Raw genomic sequence first — 15,719 nt, 5'->3', positions numbered from 1 at the left:
CAGCGAGCTGCTTTTAAACGCTGTCTTCTTTTTTTTGATGCGGGGGAGAACGAGCCATGGCTGCCATACCCTACATACGCCTCTGCTACCATGCAATTCTTCTGGTTCCCACCTGGTAACATACACCAACTGAAAAGCCAGTGCCAGTCCCCAGTTATACCTGGGCCTCCAACTCTCTGTAAACAGTTATCAAGGTTGTCTACAAATAATAAAGTCTCGGGGCAAAGATTTGAAAATGAATTGCACATCATCTACCTAAATAGAAGAATGAAGTCTGCCCCGGGGTTCAATATGATATAAAGAAAGTTTGTGTGCTTTCATGCTCACGTTGAGGTCCTTGAAACCTTTTACATCCTGAAATGTAAAGGGTTTCATTTGTCTGTATTTGTCTGATAATGAAAGGACTGAGATAAAGCTGTTAATCCTAACAAAACTTATGAATATATACATATGTAGTAACAGGCATTTATTTTAAAGTTTCAGAGAATAAACAATGGTTGTTAAATTTACATACCCTCACAATAAAAAGGAGTCCTGGTTTTATTTAAATTGATCCCAGATAACCACAAACCAAGATGCAAAAATGACTTACCACAAAGTACACAATACCTGCCAGTTTAGTTGCTCCTCCCAGTTTTTATTCTATGCTTACCCTGCATGAGGCACAAAAATTCACTTAAATGCTTAACATGTTAAACATTTTCTGTAAGTTGGAAAAATAAAAATGATTATTCAGAACTAACATTTGTGCTATTATGCAGAGCTCGTACAGCAGTAGTACACATCATATACAATAGCTGGGAAGAAGTACTGGTATGTTGTTGCAAGCAAGAGTTGAAACAATGTCCTTAAGAGTCCAATGCATTTTTTTCCCTGAGTTGTTACATCCTCTGAAACATCACTTTAGACATCAAGCAGAATGAGCATCGGCAAAAAACACAAAAAACTATAGTCTTCTGGATTTTGAAATCCAGACAAACCATGTGGGGATGTATGCAAGGTAAATAAAAATACAAACCATCGCTCATCTAGATATATCTTAAAAAAACAAACAAAAAAACATATACAGACATTTAAAATTTAAATTGTTATTGTGTTACAAATGGCAGATGAGTTTTAAAATAATATTCAATTTTTTCTGTGTATACTTGTTGGTAAATTCCATAAATACCGGTAAAAATGTAAAACAATACAAACTCAATCCAAATAAAATAATAACAATGAAAACGTATAAAGCCAGTGCATGCTGCCAGCCCACAGATGTCAGAGGTGGGAAAAAAAATCTTCAGTATGCATTTTCCTCCAAAAGTTCATCAAGATATTGTACGACTATCCCCTGTGAACAAAGAAATAAATAACACACTTTTAAGTAAAAAAGTAACTTGTAAAAATGTAAATCTGTTGTATTACTCCTATTATGCAAATCATACATTTTACAGTTCAGTAGTTTCAATAAATCTCTGTTTTTATTAAAACAAACAGTATGCATATCTTAGCTTCCTGTTCCCCAGATCGTCATTAGTAAATTTTTGTATGGTCTTTATTTCCACATTCGTAATTTAAGTATGAATTTACAGCTCCTGGTATGTGTCACTGCTAAACACCTAATGTTCAGCAATATCTCGAGTACAGTGATACCAGCCATGCATAGGTTGTCTGGTTGTTTGGGGGGCAAAAAAATCACATTCGGGACATTCACATCTAAGTTTTTAAACTTGGAATTTGGGCATCTGGTCATACTGCTCCCATGTGCTATTTGGGATACTTTTGAATCCGGCCAATTCAATTTACCCCAAACTGTACATTTTTTAAAACTAGATACTCCAATGTATTTCAAATTAGGGCTGCAACTACTATTTTAATAATTGATTCGTTGGCCAATTATTTTTTATTTAAAATGTAACCCCTTCAGTCCCAGGGGTTTTTGGTACCTCAAGTCCTGGAGCAATTTTGACATTTTTATGGTATGTCGGTTCAGTGATTATTAACCTTTCCTGCGAATAGTGTACCCATGTAAACTATATATTGTTTTTTCAAGGGCTTTCTTTTAATACCATAGTTAATTAGCTGAAAATTTAGGATGAGAAATTTAGTAAAAAAGTTTGACAGCCTGATCTCCCGTGTAGCAGCAGGAATGTGTCCCTGCCACTGCAAGAAGGTCAGCACGTACCGGTACGTCCATAGGGGTTTCTTGAGATGCATTTTATGGACATACCGGTATGTCCATAGGGGACTGAAGGGGTTAATCAACAAAGTGGGTGTTCTGCGAGGAGTAAAAACGCCGACTGATTGCCTTGGAATAACGCTCCCGATTGCCGTCTTCTCGGAAATTTATTCTACATGCATATGATGTGCTCGTTCTCGTAAGCATATTCATTTTACCTTTAGACTCCGATGCTGTGGTATACGTACAGTTCCACGCAATATATGTTTTGATTGAGACTTTATTGCCTATTTCTTTTCTACTATGGATTAAAATCCTTTTCTTTCTGTATTTCTGCTATATGTTATGCTATGTATGTTTTATTTTTTTATTTTTCATGTAAATTACCAACATCTACTTGAAAGAAGAAACGATATATATTGATACATGAGTATATTTATATTTTTTCACGGTGGTGTTTTTTTATTATTATTTATAACTCACATATAGCTCACCTACTCTAACCTGTTTCTAGACTTATCTATTTTTGGGGGTTTGTTTAAGGGAGACTGCCCTGAGTATTGGTTAGAAGCTTTCTTGTTTTTTTGTAGAGCTTATAATTCACCTGATTTTAATCTTTTTGTCTTTAGTCCCCACATGCTTCTGGTGACAATCAATTCCGGTGCTCCCAATGTGCTTGTTACTACACCACTGGCTTACATTTGTGTAACACATAAGTGAGAACTGATTTTACACGCATGCAATATGTTCCTGAGACACAGCCCTTTAGATACAAAACATGACATATTTAACAAAAGGATACAGATGGAATAAATAGGAAAATTATTTTCCTTATTACAGTACAGGCAACAAGTTTGTGTTACATTTTAGTACACCAGTCTATACAACAAGAAAGGCGAAAGACTCAGATCAAAAGATTTCACAAGAAGCATTGAGAGTGGACTGAATTACAGCCTTTCAAACTCTAGGTAACATAAATGTGATTTCCTCCGCTTTTCCATCATAGATCATTTGATTAATTCAATATTTTAACATGCTTATTATCAATTAACACCGGTCAATCATGAGAAATGTTGTTCATCGATGTCAAATTGCTTCTTGGCCAACCTTTTAAAATATCCTTCAAAATATTTTTTATCACAGGAAAATTAAGAAAACAGACATTATTATGGGGTAAAAAGTTACCTCGTCATCATCAACAATATTTTGCATGGCAAATTCATACAATTCGTTCTGCATGGTTGTAATGTTGTAGTAGAGAACTGCCTCCTATGATACAAATGAACAACATTTTAACAAATAAATTATATCTAATGGACTGAGCCCTACACTGTAAATAAAACTGAGAAGGGATTAAGCCTGAAGATCCACATCCAATGCATTTATTATTTTTTTTTTTTTTAAACAGAATGCAGCCATGCTTCTAGCGCCAAAATATTAACAATCACATTTATTATACTGCAACAAGACATTGAGCCTTTACTTTTGTCATCAGGATGTTTTTCAAATTATAAAAAGGACATTATGAAAGTAGCGTTTTTCACGTTTGCTGATATTACACATAACTAAGTAACAAGTTAAACATTCTTAGGAATTAAAAGTTTTGCTTATATTCTTACCGGTCTTGGTTTGAAGTTATCATCAGACAATCCCCATTTTTCCTTGTGGTACTGATAATACACCATGTTTTGTTTCATCACCTGGTCATCCTGATCAAAGAGTAGGTAGCTAGCCACGCAAGGAGCTGCATTTTTAACATCATTCACTATAGAAAAAAAAAAAATCAAATGGAGGTAGAAGATATGGACAAAATAAATAATATTAAAAAAAGAACTAAAGAAAATACATTGAAATTATAAATGTTACTTTTTTTTAGATTTTGTAACAATGTTTTTTGTTATTTAAGCCTTTTTTGAGGAGGGAGAAACACTGTTTTCCTGCATTACTGGTCTCAGGACCCAAGAAGTTTTAGTCGGGTTTGGATAGACCCTCTGGGAACCTTTTTACATTTAATATTCCCAGTCAGTCCAAGTGTTGGGACCGACAAAGCCAGGAGAGAATGCCTAAACTACCATTTTTTGGTTTTTATTGAATTCGCATTTTGGGGGATTGATAGGTTATTCTAATGTTTGTTGTTGTAGCATGTTTCAAGGCTATAATATATGTTTTTAACTTTTGCACTGGTCAATCAAGGCAGTACCACTAAAGGGTATCCTTGGTGATGTCATAGCGACCGGCAAAACTAATGTCCATGATGGAATTCCCAATTGTATATATAAGTTATTGATCTTTAAATTAAGTAGTCAATTTAAAACAACATTCACTTACGTTTATAATAGGCAAACTGCAGATAGTGATACATAGTTGCCACAAATTTTTCTACAACATAGCCACCAATGACAGGTGTTAGCTGGTTTTCACATTTGATTTTGCATTTCAGTACCTCAATGTAGTGATCTGCAAAAATAAAATACACATACGTTATATTGCACATACATGTGCACACCAAACAGTTGTGCATCAACTAAAAGTCACTTTCAGTAGTTCCCTACAAAGCATATACTATAACCTGAAATAGGGCTTCCAACTTCTTTGCTGAATAATCTTCTATGGTTGCTCATGTTATTAGTGCTGGTTTATATTTACAGTAATGTGTATGGTACTAGTGGGTACAGTTGTGAGGCTGTGACAGCCTATTCTTGGTAACTAGTGACATATATTGGGGAAGTCCCCCTGCTGCAACATTGGTGGACAGTGATGTTGACCATGGAGAGAGTGGCACAGAAAATAAATACCTCTCTGCTGGTAGCTGGCAACAGTGATCCTTAGTCAAAGTAATCACTTCTAAATCTGAGATGTCATCCCTAATCAAAAGGATAACTTAAGTATTCAGAATGACTTATCTGCAATTGTCAATGAATAGTCACAGGCCAGCACATAATGAGTATGTTGTTGACACTGTAATAAATGTTCCATGTTAGTAAAATATAGTTAGGAGCTGAACAACCTGCTATGTTTGGATAAAAGTCTTTAAAATCTTTAATCTCCCGGGATCCTTCACAAGCAGCAATGCATTCTTCAAATGACTTGAAAAAGTCCGGTAGTGCCAGCTCCATATCAGAAATAGAGGTTCTCCAATTCTCACCATTATATGCCCTCACCGACCTGATAAACAAGTTCTGTGAGAAAAAAAGTTGATTACGTAAAATGGCGCATATTGATAGGTAAATAAAAAAAATTCCACGTCTCATTCAAAATATTTGTAGGCAAGAGATATGTTTTTCTTCAAGAAATGGGATGGAGACAGGTTAACAATGGGGCAAAAGTGGCATTTGCACCATAGAGTATGGCCAGTAAGAAGCTGCTTTCATAAATAGATAGAAGCTGCATGGCTTTATGCAGGGCTAAATCACTAGTCAGCAAGACACAATTTAAATCATGAATTTTAAGTGTTAAGACTCATTTTTGCTGGTAGGTATAATCTTTAATATTTGCAACCGGATGAAGATTTCATATTTAGAATCAGAACTGATTTTAGTTTAATAAGTTAATCGTCTGGTGGGAGGATGTTGTCCTCCGACTAGACAATTGGAGGATCAAGCAAGAGGACATAACTGGAAGCGATGCCATTTTGGCAGAAGTTCACTGCAAGTTATGCCTCATCCTCCAATTCAGTGAGAGGACGTCACCAGAGGCACCGCCATTTTGGTGGAAGCTCGCTGTAGGTTATGATGAAGATAAAAGAAAGATGGTAGAAGTAGTGTCAGACTAAGCAACATATGGCCATATAGTGTGACAGAATCCCCAATATTATGCCTTAGATGGGTGCTTTTAAATTGTATTTGCTGGGTGTGCACTGTATTGTCTTGTTTTGTTGTGTTTACATGTTGGTCATTTCAGCAGCATCCCAGAATCTGAATGTGTATGCTTTTTAGGGTGAGTGGGTGTATGTATACTATATATATATATATATATATTGATTGATGTTAGCAATTGTTAGCAATCACACTCCTATCATGCTCAGGTAGCCAGTACATGCACATCACTTTCAGCCTCCCTGTGCCCCCTACACACGGATCCATGCTAACACACACACATATATTAATTTACTCCCCCACCTTACCTAAACTCCAGATCTTCCGGTGCCGCTCACAGACTTCCTTCGGGGCCGCTGCTTCCCCCTGCATTGCTCGAGCAGGAACAGGAACTGAGCGGAGTCATGTGATACGATGTGCATTCACGTGATTCCACTGGGTTCCTGTGTCGCCGCGGCGGATCAAGAGACGCTGCTGAGCAAAACAGGTAAGCAGCAGTTTCTAGTAAACCCCCCCCAAAAAAACCCAACTCTACCACCACTGTATAAGACGCACCCAATTTTTAGACCCCAAATTTTTCTAAAAAAGGTGCGTCTTATACATGGGGAAATACGGTAGTTACACTTAGCAGGTAATTTAATATGCATGTATAACTTTGGGAAAAAAAGCAATTACCTGCTGAGAACACTGCAGCTCCAAAACTCCACTGACCCCTACGGCTTAAAGCACAGGAATGAGCCCACTGTTACTGATGCATGGGTGATAGTGCCCCTTTCCAGTATCTCATATGGCATATGCAAACACATAGACATGTGTCCACATGACTAGGCATCATGGGATTTTAAATTCACAACTAACACCTGCCATATCATCTGCTGTTAACTACAGTTCACATGAGGCTCAGCCAGACATACTGCTTCCATGATGCTGGCTGAGAATCATGGTTAGTGCAGCCAGGTGTCCACCATAATGCTGACTAAGTATCATTGGGAGAGTAGTCAACAATAGCAGATTTCTTTTATAATTAAAAAAATGCTAATGTTATGCTTCCTCCCAGGACCCTTACACACACCTGCCCATAAACACACACATATACATACACTGCCCTTACACACACATATACACATACAGTGCCCTTACACACGCTGCCGAAAAACACACATATACACACTGCCTTTACACACACCTGCCCATAAACACACATACAGTGCCCTTACACACACACATATACACAAACACTGCCTTTACACACATCTGCTCATAAACACACATATACACATACAGTGCCCTTACACACAGCTTACAAATACCTATGCTACTCTCACACACACCTGTCCATACAGACACACAAGCTTACAAACACATACATTCATATACACTGCCATTACACCGCTTTCTCCCCACCTCTTACCTCTTCCATCATCCTTCTTCCTTCATCCTCCATCCTGTGGTGGGAGCACGAGGCCTATCACTTCAGACCTCTCTTTACTGCTCCCTCATCACTACGTGCAAGCTATTGCTGTAGAGCACAGGGATGAGGTCATATCCCAACACTCGGCATTATTTACCGCCGCGTAGTGATGAGGGAGCAGTAAAGCGAGGTCTGATGTGACAGACCTCGTGCTCCCTAATGTTGAGCCGACTAGAGGGAGATTGTGATCTCCCAACTAGTCCTGCAAGCTGTGCGTCCGATCAGCAGCACCTTCGGTAAGAACGACTCTCGGCTCACCCTACCTCTGCCCCTGCAAAGCGGGACAAAGGTAGGGATAGGTGGGACAGAGACCAAAAATCGGGACTGTCCCACCCAAATCGGGACAGTTGGGGGGCATGCTAAGTGCCTTGGTTATGGGGGTGCCAGGGTAAAAGTATTGATGATAAATTCAGAAGTCCCTGTGTGGCTGACCATCTTTGGCATTCAGGAACAAATAAGTGCCAAGATCCAACACAGAACTAGAACGCAAGAGCATATCGTAATCTCTATAGGGTGATTTATAAATTTGTTGCACCATAATAAATATATACATTAGTAGATAGCTTAGTATCATGCACAAGGCGATAACCGCAAACTAGCATTGTATAAAGTTTCCTTAAATCCTATGTTCCTTACCTAGCACTATGCATTTTATTGGACTAAATAAAAGGGTAGAATATACACATTTCTTGTATATTCTTATATTTATTACTGTTTATATATTCATATCCCTGTATTGTGAGGAGGCTGTGGAGGGGGGTATAAGCACAGATGATGTTGTAACGGCTCAGATGGTAAGGGAAATAAATGCGATAGACCTGTCATTTTACATGTATCCCACCCTTAAAATAGTTAGTAAATTACCATTTAAAATTGGTGTCTATTTCATTAAAAAGTGATCAGCTGAGTTGGCCAGTCCTCAACTCCAGTCACATGTCATTGCATTGGAAGGGCATGTGACGTTACACTTTGTGTTTTTGTTATTGCCCTTCATACCTTGGTAGGGGTTAAATCTTAATTAAAACAAATGTCCTATTGGAGAGATTTACTATCTGTGCCTCAGAGATGTCTTAAGATGGCAGACATTGCTGTACCCCTGGTTAAAGAGGGGGTTTGGGTGTCACCCATTTTTTTTTTCATTTACTTGTAGTGGAAAGGGACTCACAAAAGTTCCAACGCACATTTAAAAGTTGTAGGTAACTGAAGTTCCAGGTTTTCTTTTTCAGTACAGCTTCCTATGCAAGTTGGCTTTTGAATATAAAACAGATTAGATATATTTTGTGGGAAAAAAATGAATGGATTACTATTTATGTACAGTAAGCAACTCCCAATATAAATCAATAATGTTTTGTAAATGCGGAAATATCTTCACTAAAACTATGATGATTTAAAATCAGCTATTGATACATTTTGGAAGAAAATAGTTGAAAGGATGATGCCAAGGTACAAACATCTTGCTCCATGATTTCATTTGACAACCACTTACCTCATAACTCTTGGTCTCTAAATCTTTGATATGCACCTCAGAATCAGGCATACTCTTATAATATGCCATGTTTCTCTTCATCATCTCGTCCTCTGGGTGTACAAGCAGAAACGTATGAGCTGCAGCAATGGCTTTTGGCAGATTATTAGTCTAAAAATACACAAAAGCACAATATAAACTCTACCATGTAGTCTTAAATATTAAGCTTTAGAAAGTATGTGGTCTACTCAACAAGGACTAACCAGGTCCACAAATACATGAGTGACAATTTACAATACCTTGAAGTAAGCATACTGCAGGAACTTGTATGGCTCCCTGTGGTGGAATTCCTCTATGGTCTCTCTAGTGGGCTGTGACTGTCTGAAAGCTGGAAGCCCCTGCTTACAACGTTTAAGGCACTTGGCCCTCATCAGCAGGTCGCCAAACACCTTCAGTTCGGGGAAGCCAGCAAATCGTCCAAGCTGGACCGCTCCTTCGGTTCTCTCGTTGTGTACCGGACGGTTGTCTGGCATACGTGCGGTGCTGCAATTCAAGTTACAGAAAGCCTCGCTGTCCCTCAACAACCGATAAAGCCTCAGACTGATCTCCAAATAATGTACAGTCTCGGGCCAGTTCTCATTACTGTACTGATCCAGTCCGTACTTGTAAGCAGACTCAAGAGGCATTAGCTCATCCCGGGGGTAACTCCTAAAACTGTACCGTTCATACTGAGCGCCCACCCCAGCTAGGCACAGAAGGACGGCAAGAAAGCAATAGCGGGACCGAACCATCCCGGAGCTGGTTAAACAGATCAACAAGCACGCGCGGGTAAAAAAAAAGTCCGACCAGCAGTAAAGCTAAATATACTCTTATGGTTAATGTACTCACCGTCCTCCGCTCCGTATAAAAAGATTTAATATTTCAAATTTCTAGATAACAACCAACTGACTCACTTTGCGCACCCAGGTAATTAATATCTATTCCTCTGTCCAGCAGCTTCCAGGCATGTATTCCTAGTTCTTGTAAGCGCAATACACCGATATTTAACCCTCGGTATTTAACTTTTTAAATCTCTTTCTAACCCCCTACACAGTTACAGTCACTAAGCTTGATGCAAGTACCACGTAGCAAGGCTGCAAAGGGGGAGGGGATCTGCAGAAGGGAAATCTGTGAAGTTTCTGCCTGCTATAACAGGCGGGGATTTCGCCGAGGAATGTGGTCTTAGGTTTCCAGTCCTGTGTAAGTAGGACCCCTGCTGGATAACTCATTGCATACACCCAATCACACGTTGGGTTGTATTTGGTGCTTTGATATAATTTGGTATAATTGTCTGTACCAGTATGTCTCAACATGTGTTAATATTATTGTCAATATTTATCAGGGGCTAGCCCCTGGTGCCAATGTATATAAATATTAGACCCTACTGCTAATATATATATTAATATTACATCCTGCTGACAATACATTTTATATTGAAAACAACTGGACCCTATGCAAGCAGTTCCTTGGGCCCTGCTCCACGCTCCCTAGCATGCAATCACGCCCTCCGCTCCCGCACCAAATAAATATTTGCCACACTGGATCAGAATCAGACATTCAAATCCTGTATTTGCAGGTATACAATAATAACATATGGAAATATAGCATAGCAACAGAACACACAAACCCAGCATTGCAGGTATAGATGAACTGGAAATCACATGTAAACTCAGCACTGAGGGTATAGATTAAATAAACAACACATGGAAACATAGCATTGCAGGTATAGATCTACAGAATAACACAAAACCCCAGCTTTGCAGGTATCGATCAATTGGAATTCACATAAAAACTCATTAAAGGTATAGATAAAACCCCTAAATTACAGGCATAGATCATCACAGGTTGTACACCCCAAAGCCAGCCCTGGCGTCCACACTGCCCACATAGAACCTGACCAGCAAACAAATTACACACATATGACTTGCCATCTTTGTCCCCAGCACCCTGCCTGTGCCATATTTGCCTTTCCACAAATTAATTATACATCTATCATACACAAAACTCACCAATTCACACTTTTATTCACATAATTCATTCACACAATCATGTATTCTCTCACTCATTCACACAAATCATTTACACATATTCATTAATGCATTCTCACTCATTCAGACAAGTCATCCACACATTAATTTATTAATACTCACTCATTCACACAATTCATGCACACATTAATTCATTCATACTCTCACTCACACACTTCATCCACACATTAATTAATTAATTCTCTCACTCATTCACACATTAATTCATGCATTTTCTCACTCCTTCACACAATGCATCCACACATTAATTCTGTGATTTTCTCACTCATGCTTACTCTTTATTTCAATATTCTTACTACCCCCTCCTCACTATCTACGCCCTCTCCCTCCCTTCTCACTATCTACCCCCTCTCCTCCCCTTCTCACTATCGACCCCCTCTCCTCCCCTTCTCACTATCTACCCTTTCCCCCTTTGTATTTCACTTACCTTTTCAGAAGTCCTGCCGTGGGAGTGCGAGGCATCTCTTCCCGCTTCTGCGGTGCTTTAGTGCTGATCGCCGTAATATGACGTCATATTCCGGCGCTTAGCATGAAATGCCGGCATCGCGCCCGAGCTAGAGGCCTCGTGGAGGAAACAGCGGGGCGATGAGTGGTTGCTGAAACCTTATTTTTTAGTACCGCTTGGGGCCCCTCTCTCTCCACGTCAACATACCGTATTTGCAAATGCTTTGAAAAATACTCATCGTCTTATATTCAAGGTTGTCTTATAATCAGACCTCAGAAATAGCACTGCAGGGGACACGGATCCTCCTCTCTGACACGATGTCTAACAACCTCCGCTGTTGCCGGCATTTCTGCCGGTGCTTCTATGACGGAGACATGACCTTCCTGTGCTCCACCATAGAAACCCCGGCAGAAGTACTGGCCAGCAGCAGCGGAGGTTGTCTATGCACATCGTGCAGATGTTCACCGACTGCCAGAAAGGAGGATTCCCTGCAGAGCTGCAGGGGACCTGGACCCTCCTCTCTGACAGCCGGTGAACGGCTGCACGAAGCGCAGAGACAATCGCCGTTGCTACCAGACACTTCTGCCGGGACTTCTATGACGGAGCACCGGTGTGACATGACTTTCCGGTGCTGTCATACAAGCCCCGGCGGAAGTCCCGGGTAGCAGTGGGGGTTGTCTACATGCATGGCACAGACGTCCACTGGCTGCCTCCACTTGACACCAAGGAGTCTGGAGCATGGGGGATAAGTCTAGGGATGAATCGGTAAGTTGTGGGCCATATAGGGGGGTGTAAGGCATATCAGGTGGCAGAGTGGTATATACGGGGAATAAGGCATATCTGGAGGGCAGAGTAGCAAGCCGTGGGGCAGATGTGCATAACTGGGGAACAGGTTGTCAAAAGGAAATAAAAACAAAAAATGCATTTTTCTCAATCATAGTTTTTATTAAATAGGAAAAAATAGATTACAAGTGAATTAATATTTACTAATAAAACGTTTTTCTTAAAGGTTAGTCTTATATTCAGGCTTTTTCTTTTTTTCTAAATTAATATTAACATTTTGGGGGGTTGTCTTATAATCGAGCAAATGCGGTATAACATATAATACACAAGATTTTCGGAGTATATCTGTAAGAATTTGTGCCCATTCAGGCAAAACATCATTTGTGAGGTCAGGCACTGATATTGGATGAGAAGGCCTGGCTTGCAATCGGCAGTCCAATTCATCCCAAAGGTATTTAATGGGGTCTGTGGAGGCCAATCGAGTTCTTCCACCCTAGACTTGTCAAACAACATCTTTATAAACAGTGGCGCTGTCACGCTAAAACAGTGAAGGATTGTTCCCAAACTGGTACTGCAAAGTCGGAAGTATACAGTTGTCTAAAATGTCTTTGTATCCGGCTCAAGACATTGTGCTGCCTGGATCAAGATGAAATGCTGCCCCTCCACAACTATGCGCATCAAAACAACACCTGCATCCATTATGTAATGTTTAAATTTGGTCTCTCATGCTTTCACACTTTCTCTCAATGTCTTTCTGCCTTCTCCGTTCCCAAAGCTCCACTGGGATATTTACTGGCACATATGTTTGTGCACATTCTCAAATTTGCATAAACTCGCTGCACTCAAACCAACACATATGCAGACACATACTTACTAACGCCTGTAATATTGTCAAAACCTGCAGACACTCAGAGATAACTTTTAACAGCAACTTTCTTTATTTTGTTTCTTAACATCACCATATTCCTCCTTCCATGTCCCAGCTCCCAGCAAGCCAATCCCCCACTTCCTGTTTCCTGTCCAGAGTCCTGTTCCCTTAAAGAGAGAAAGATGCTTACTGTATGTTACATCACCCCCTTTTTTTTTTTTTTTTTTTACACGAAACTTTTGAAACATGAACATTACAACATTATGATTATTGGAAAGTTAATAATCCCCAAGTAGGATTTAAATTATCATGACTATGCCTCCTCAATTAATCTTGATGGGGCTCTTCTTTCCCTCACAGGATAGCGTCTTGTATGGCTGAGACCATCGTTTTCCAATGAACTATTTATGTACTTTTGAGCATTACAATGTGCAGTAACAGCTTCGCCGGTCTGATATGGTTCACCAACATTTGCTGTAGGTATAGCTTTGAAGTGTGAAGCATTTCTTGTTATGGAGTGTCCATCTCGCTCCGCTGTAACCATGCTTCCTTTCCTGGCAGTTACATAGTATTCTGCTGGGTCATACACTGGAGTAGTCTTATTATGCTGCCTTTGACGTACAATAACTTTATCACCCCTATGTAGAGATGATGGCTGGGCATGACGTCTCTTGTCTGCATACTGTTTCATTTTCTCCTTGTTATGCATATCTGTTGATCTTACAGTAGATTTGTCTGGTAGTGTATGTGTAGCCACATCAGGGATACAAATGCGAGGGGTTCTGTTAAAAAGTAGTTGCGCAGGAGCAGCATTAGTTGTTGAATGTGGTACATTTCTGTAGTTGCGCAGGAATCTGTACAGTGCCTGTTTCAATGGTATATGCTCCAAATGAGCTGCTTTAATTCTCTTCGTTCCCTAACGTGCGCATAAATCTTTCTACGATTCCATTTGCTTGTGGCCAGCAGGGTGTTATCTTCCTGTGAGTGAATCTTTTGGGCTTACCGGTGCTGCCACGGTCCCACGGCGGTCCACATACTGCACGTACATGGAGGGGCGTGCGCGTAGACGCGGCGCGCTCACAGCGGTCTCATTCGTCTATGCGACCCGCCTTGACGTTTGTTTTGTTTATTGCACCGACGCCATTCTTTGGCGCCGGTCGCAATGACGTCACTGCCTCTCCCAATGGTCCCCAATCTGTTTTCCCGCCCTTGTTCCTTATTTAAACCCACTCCTTGGTTCTCTCAGTGCCCGTTCAATGAGTCTGTATGTTACTCTGGGTGTTTGTGCTCTCTGTTGTATATCTCATTTGCCATAATTGTGTACTAGACCTCGGATTGTTTCTTGACCTCGCTCCCGTGCTGCCTGCCCCGACCTCGGATTGTTTTTGGATCTCGCTCCCGTGCTGCCTGCCCCGACCTCGGATTGTTTCTGGATTTTGCTCCTGTGCTGCCTGACCCAACCTCGATATCTCCTGACCACGGTTTTCTGCCTCTGGCCCTGTATCGTTCTTCCGGCTTGGACCTTCTGCCTGTACGCTCCGTGCCGTGCATACGTCTCTGAATAGTGGGTCCATTACCTGAGTTGTCTAGGTCCCGACATAACACATTGAACGGGCCAGTGACATGGACCCCGCGGAGATGGCAAATTTACACTCACGTCAAGAATTACAGGACCAGTTCCTTGCGTCCCACTCGTCTCAGCTACAGTCGCTGGCTCAAAAGTTGGACACTATGACAGACCTGATAAGGTCACTGACGGTCACGCCGTCCACACGCACACCTTTCGCTCCCAGGGATCCCAGTCCTGAGGAACAGGGAGCCACGGCTCGGTTACTGCTGCCAGACAAGTTTGCGGGTGACCCTAAGGACTGCAGAGGTTTCCTGAACCAATGCCTGCTCCATTTCAGAAACCATCCACAGGCCTTCCGTTCCCAATCCAAACGGGTGTCTTTCGTCATATCGCTGCTAAAGGGCGAGGCCTTACTCTGGGCGTCCCCCCTGATTGAACAGGGATCCGAACTCCTTGACGACTGCCCTGCCTTCATGGAGGCACTAAGGTCGGTCTTTGATACGCCTGGCCGCCGTGAGACCGCCGAGACGTCCCTACTGGAGCTGCAACAAGGACACAAGACCCTCGCACAGTACACCATCGAGTTCCGCACGTTGGCCTGTGAGCTTCAGTGGGACGTGGGAGCCTTACCGGCCGCGTACCGGAAGGGTCTAAACGAGAAGCTAAAGGACGCCCTCCTGTTCCATGAGCCGTCCGACATAGAAGATTTCATCGCACTTTGTTTACGCGTCGACAAATGCATACAGGAGCGACACTTGGAAAAAGAAAGGACCAGACGGCCCCGTCCGTACACCCCTCAGCCCATCCAACATGCACCTCAGGGGATCCACAACACTCCTACTGAGGAACCTATGGAGATAGGCACGATACGGCATTTGTCCGATGCCGAGAAGACAAGGAGAAGGAATCTAGGGCTCTGCCTATATTGCGGACAAGCGGGTCACTATCTGCGAACCTGTCCCACACGACCGGGAAACGGCAAGTCTGAGGGGCTGAAGGAGGAGAACCCCTAAGCACATCCATCACTTCTCCTCCTACCCGCATGTTACTC

General features: G+C 41.4%; 1 protein-coding gene across 1 annotated transcript; it reads right to left on the bottom strand.

Annotated features, from left to right (window-relative positions):
- Positions 1 to 1,285: 1,285 nt before the first annotated feature.
- LOC149271137 (cartilage-associated protein-like) lies at positions 1,286 to 9,706 on the bottom strand. The gene is made up of 7 exons (XM_089507590.1): positions 9,215 to 9,706; positions 8,937 to 9,086; positions 5,172 to 5,343; positions 4,493 to 4,621; positions 3,784 to 3,929; positions 3,350 to 3,433; positions 1,286 to 1,336 (listed from the first exon to the last, which is right to left on the bottom strand). The coding sequence occupies exons 1-7, from the start codon at positions 9,704 to 9,706 to the stop codon at positions 1,286 to 1,288; spliced, it is 1,224 nt and encodes a 407-aa protein (XP_089363716.1).
- Between the last annotated feature and the right edge of the window lie 6,013 nt (positions 9,707 to 15,719).

Source organism: Sceloporus occidentalis, unplaced genomic scaffold (assembly GCF_023333645.1).
Source record: "Sceloporus occidentalis isolate IW3139 unplaced genomic scaffold, rSceOcc1.0.p SCAF_549, whole genome shotgun sequence".
Lineage (NCBI taxonomy): Eukaryota > Metazoa > Chordata > Lepidosauria > Squamata > Phrynosomatidae > Sceloporus > Sceloporus occidentalis.
The sequence above is the reverse complement of the archived record's forward strand: the minus strand, read 5'-3'. Positions and strand labels throughout refer to the sequence as shown.

Bases quoted from the DNA above. Each gene is read 5' to 3' on its own strand.
- LOC149271137 (XM_089507590.1), bottom strand. From the start codon at position 9,706: ATGGTTCGGTCCCGCTATTGCTTTCTTGCCGTCCTTCTGTGCCTAGCT. The intron at 4,622-5,171 runs GTTGTTCAGCTC...TTATTTTTGCAG, and splicing joins CTTTTATCCAAACATAGCAG to ATCACTACATTGAGGTACTG. The intron at 3,434-3,783 runs GTAAGAATATAA...TTTGTATCATAG, and splicing joins ATAACTTCAAACCAAGACCG to GAGGCAGTTCTCTACTACAA.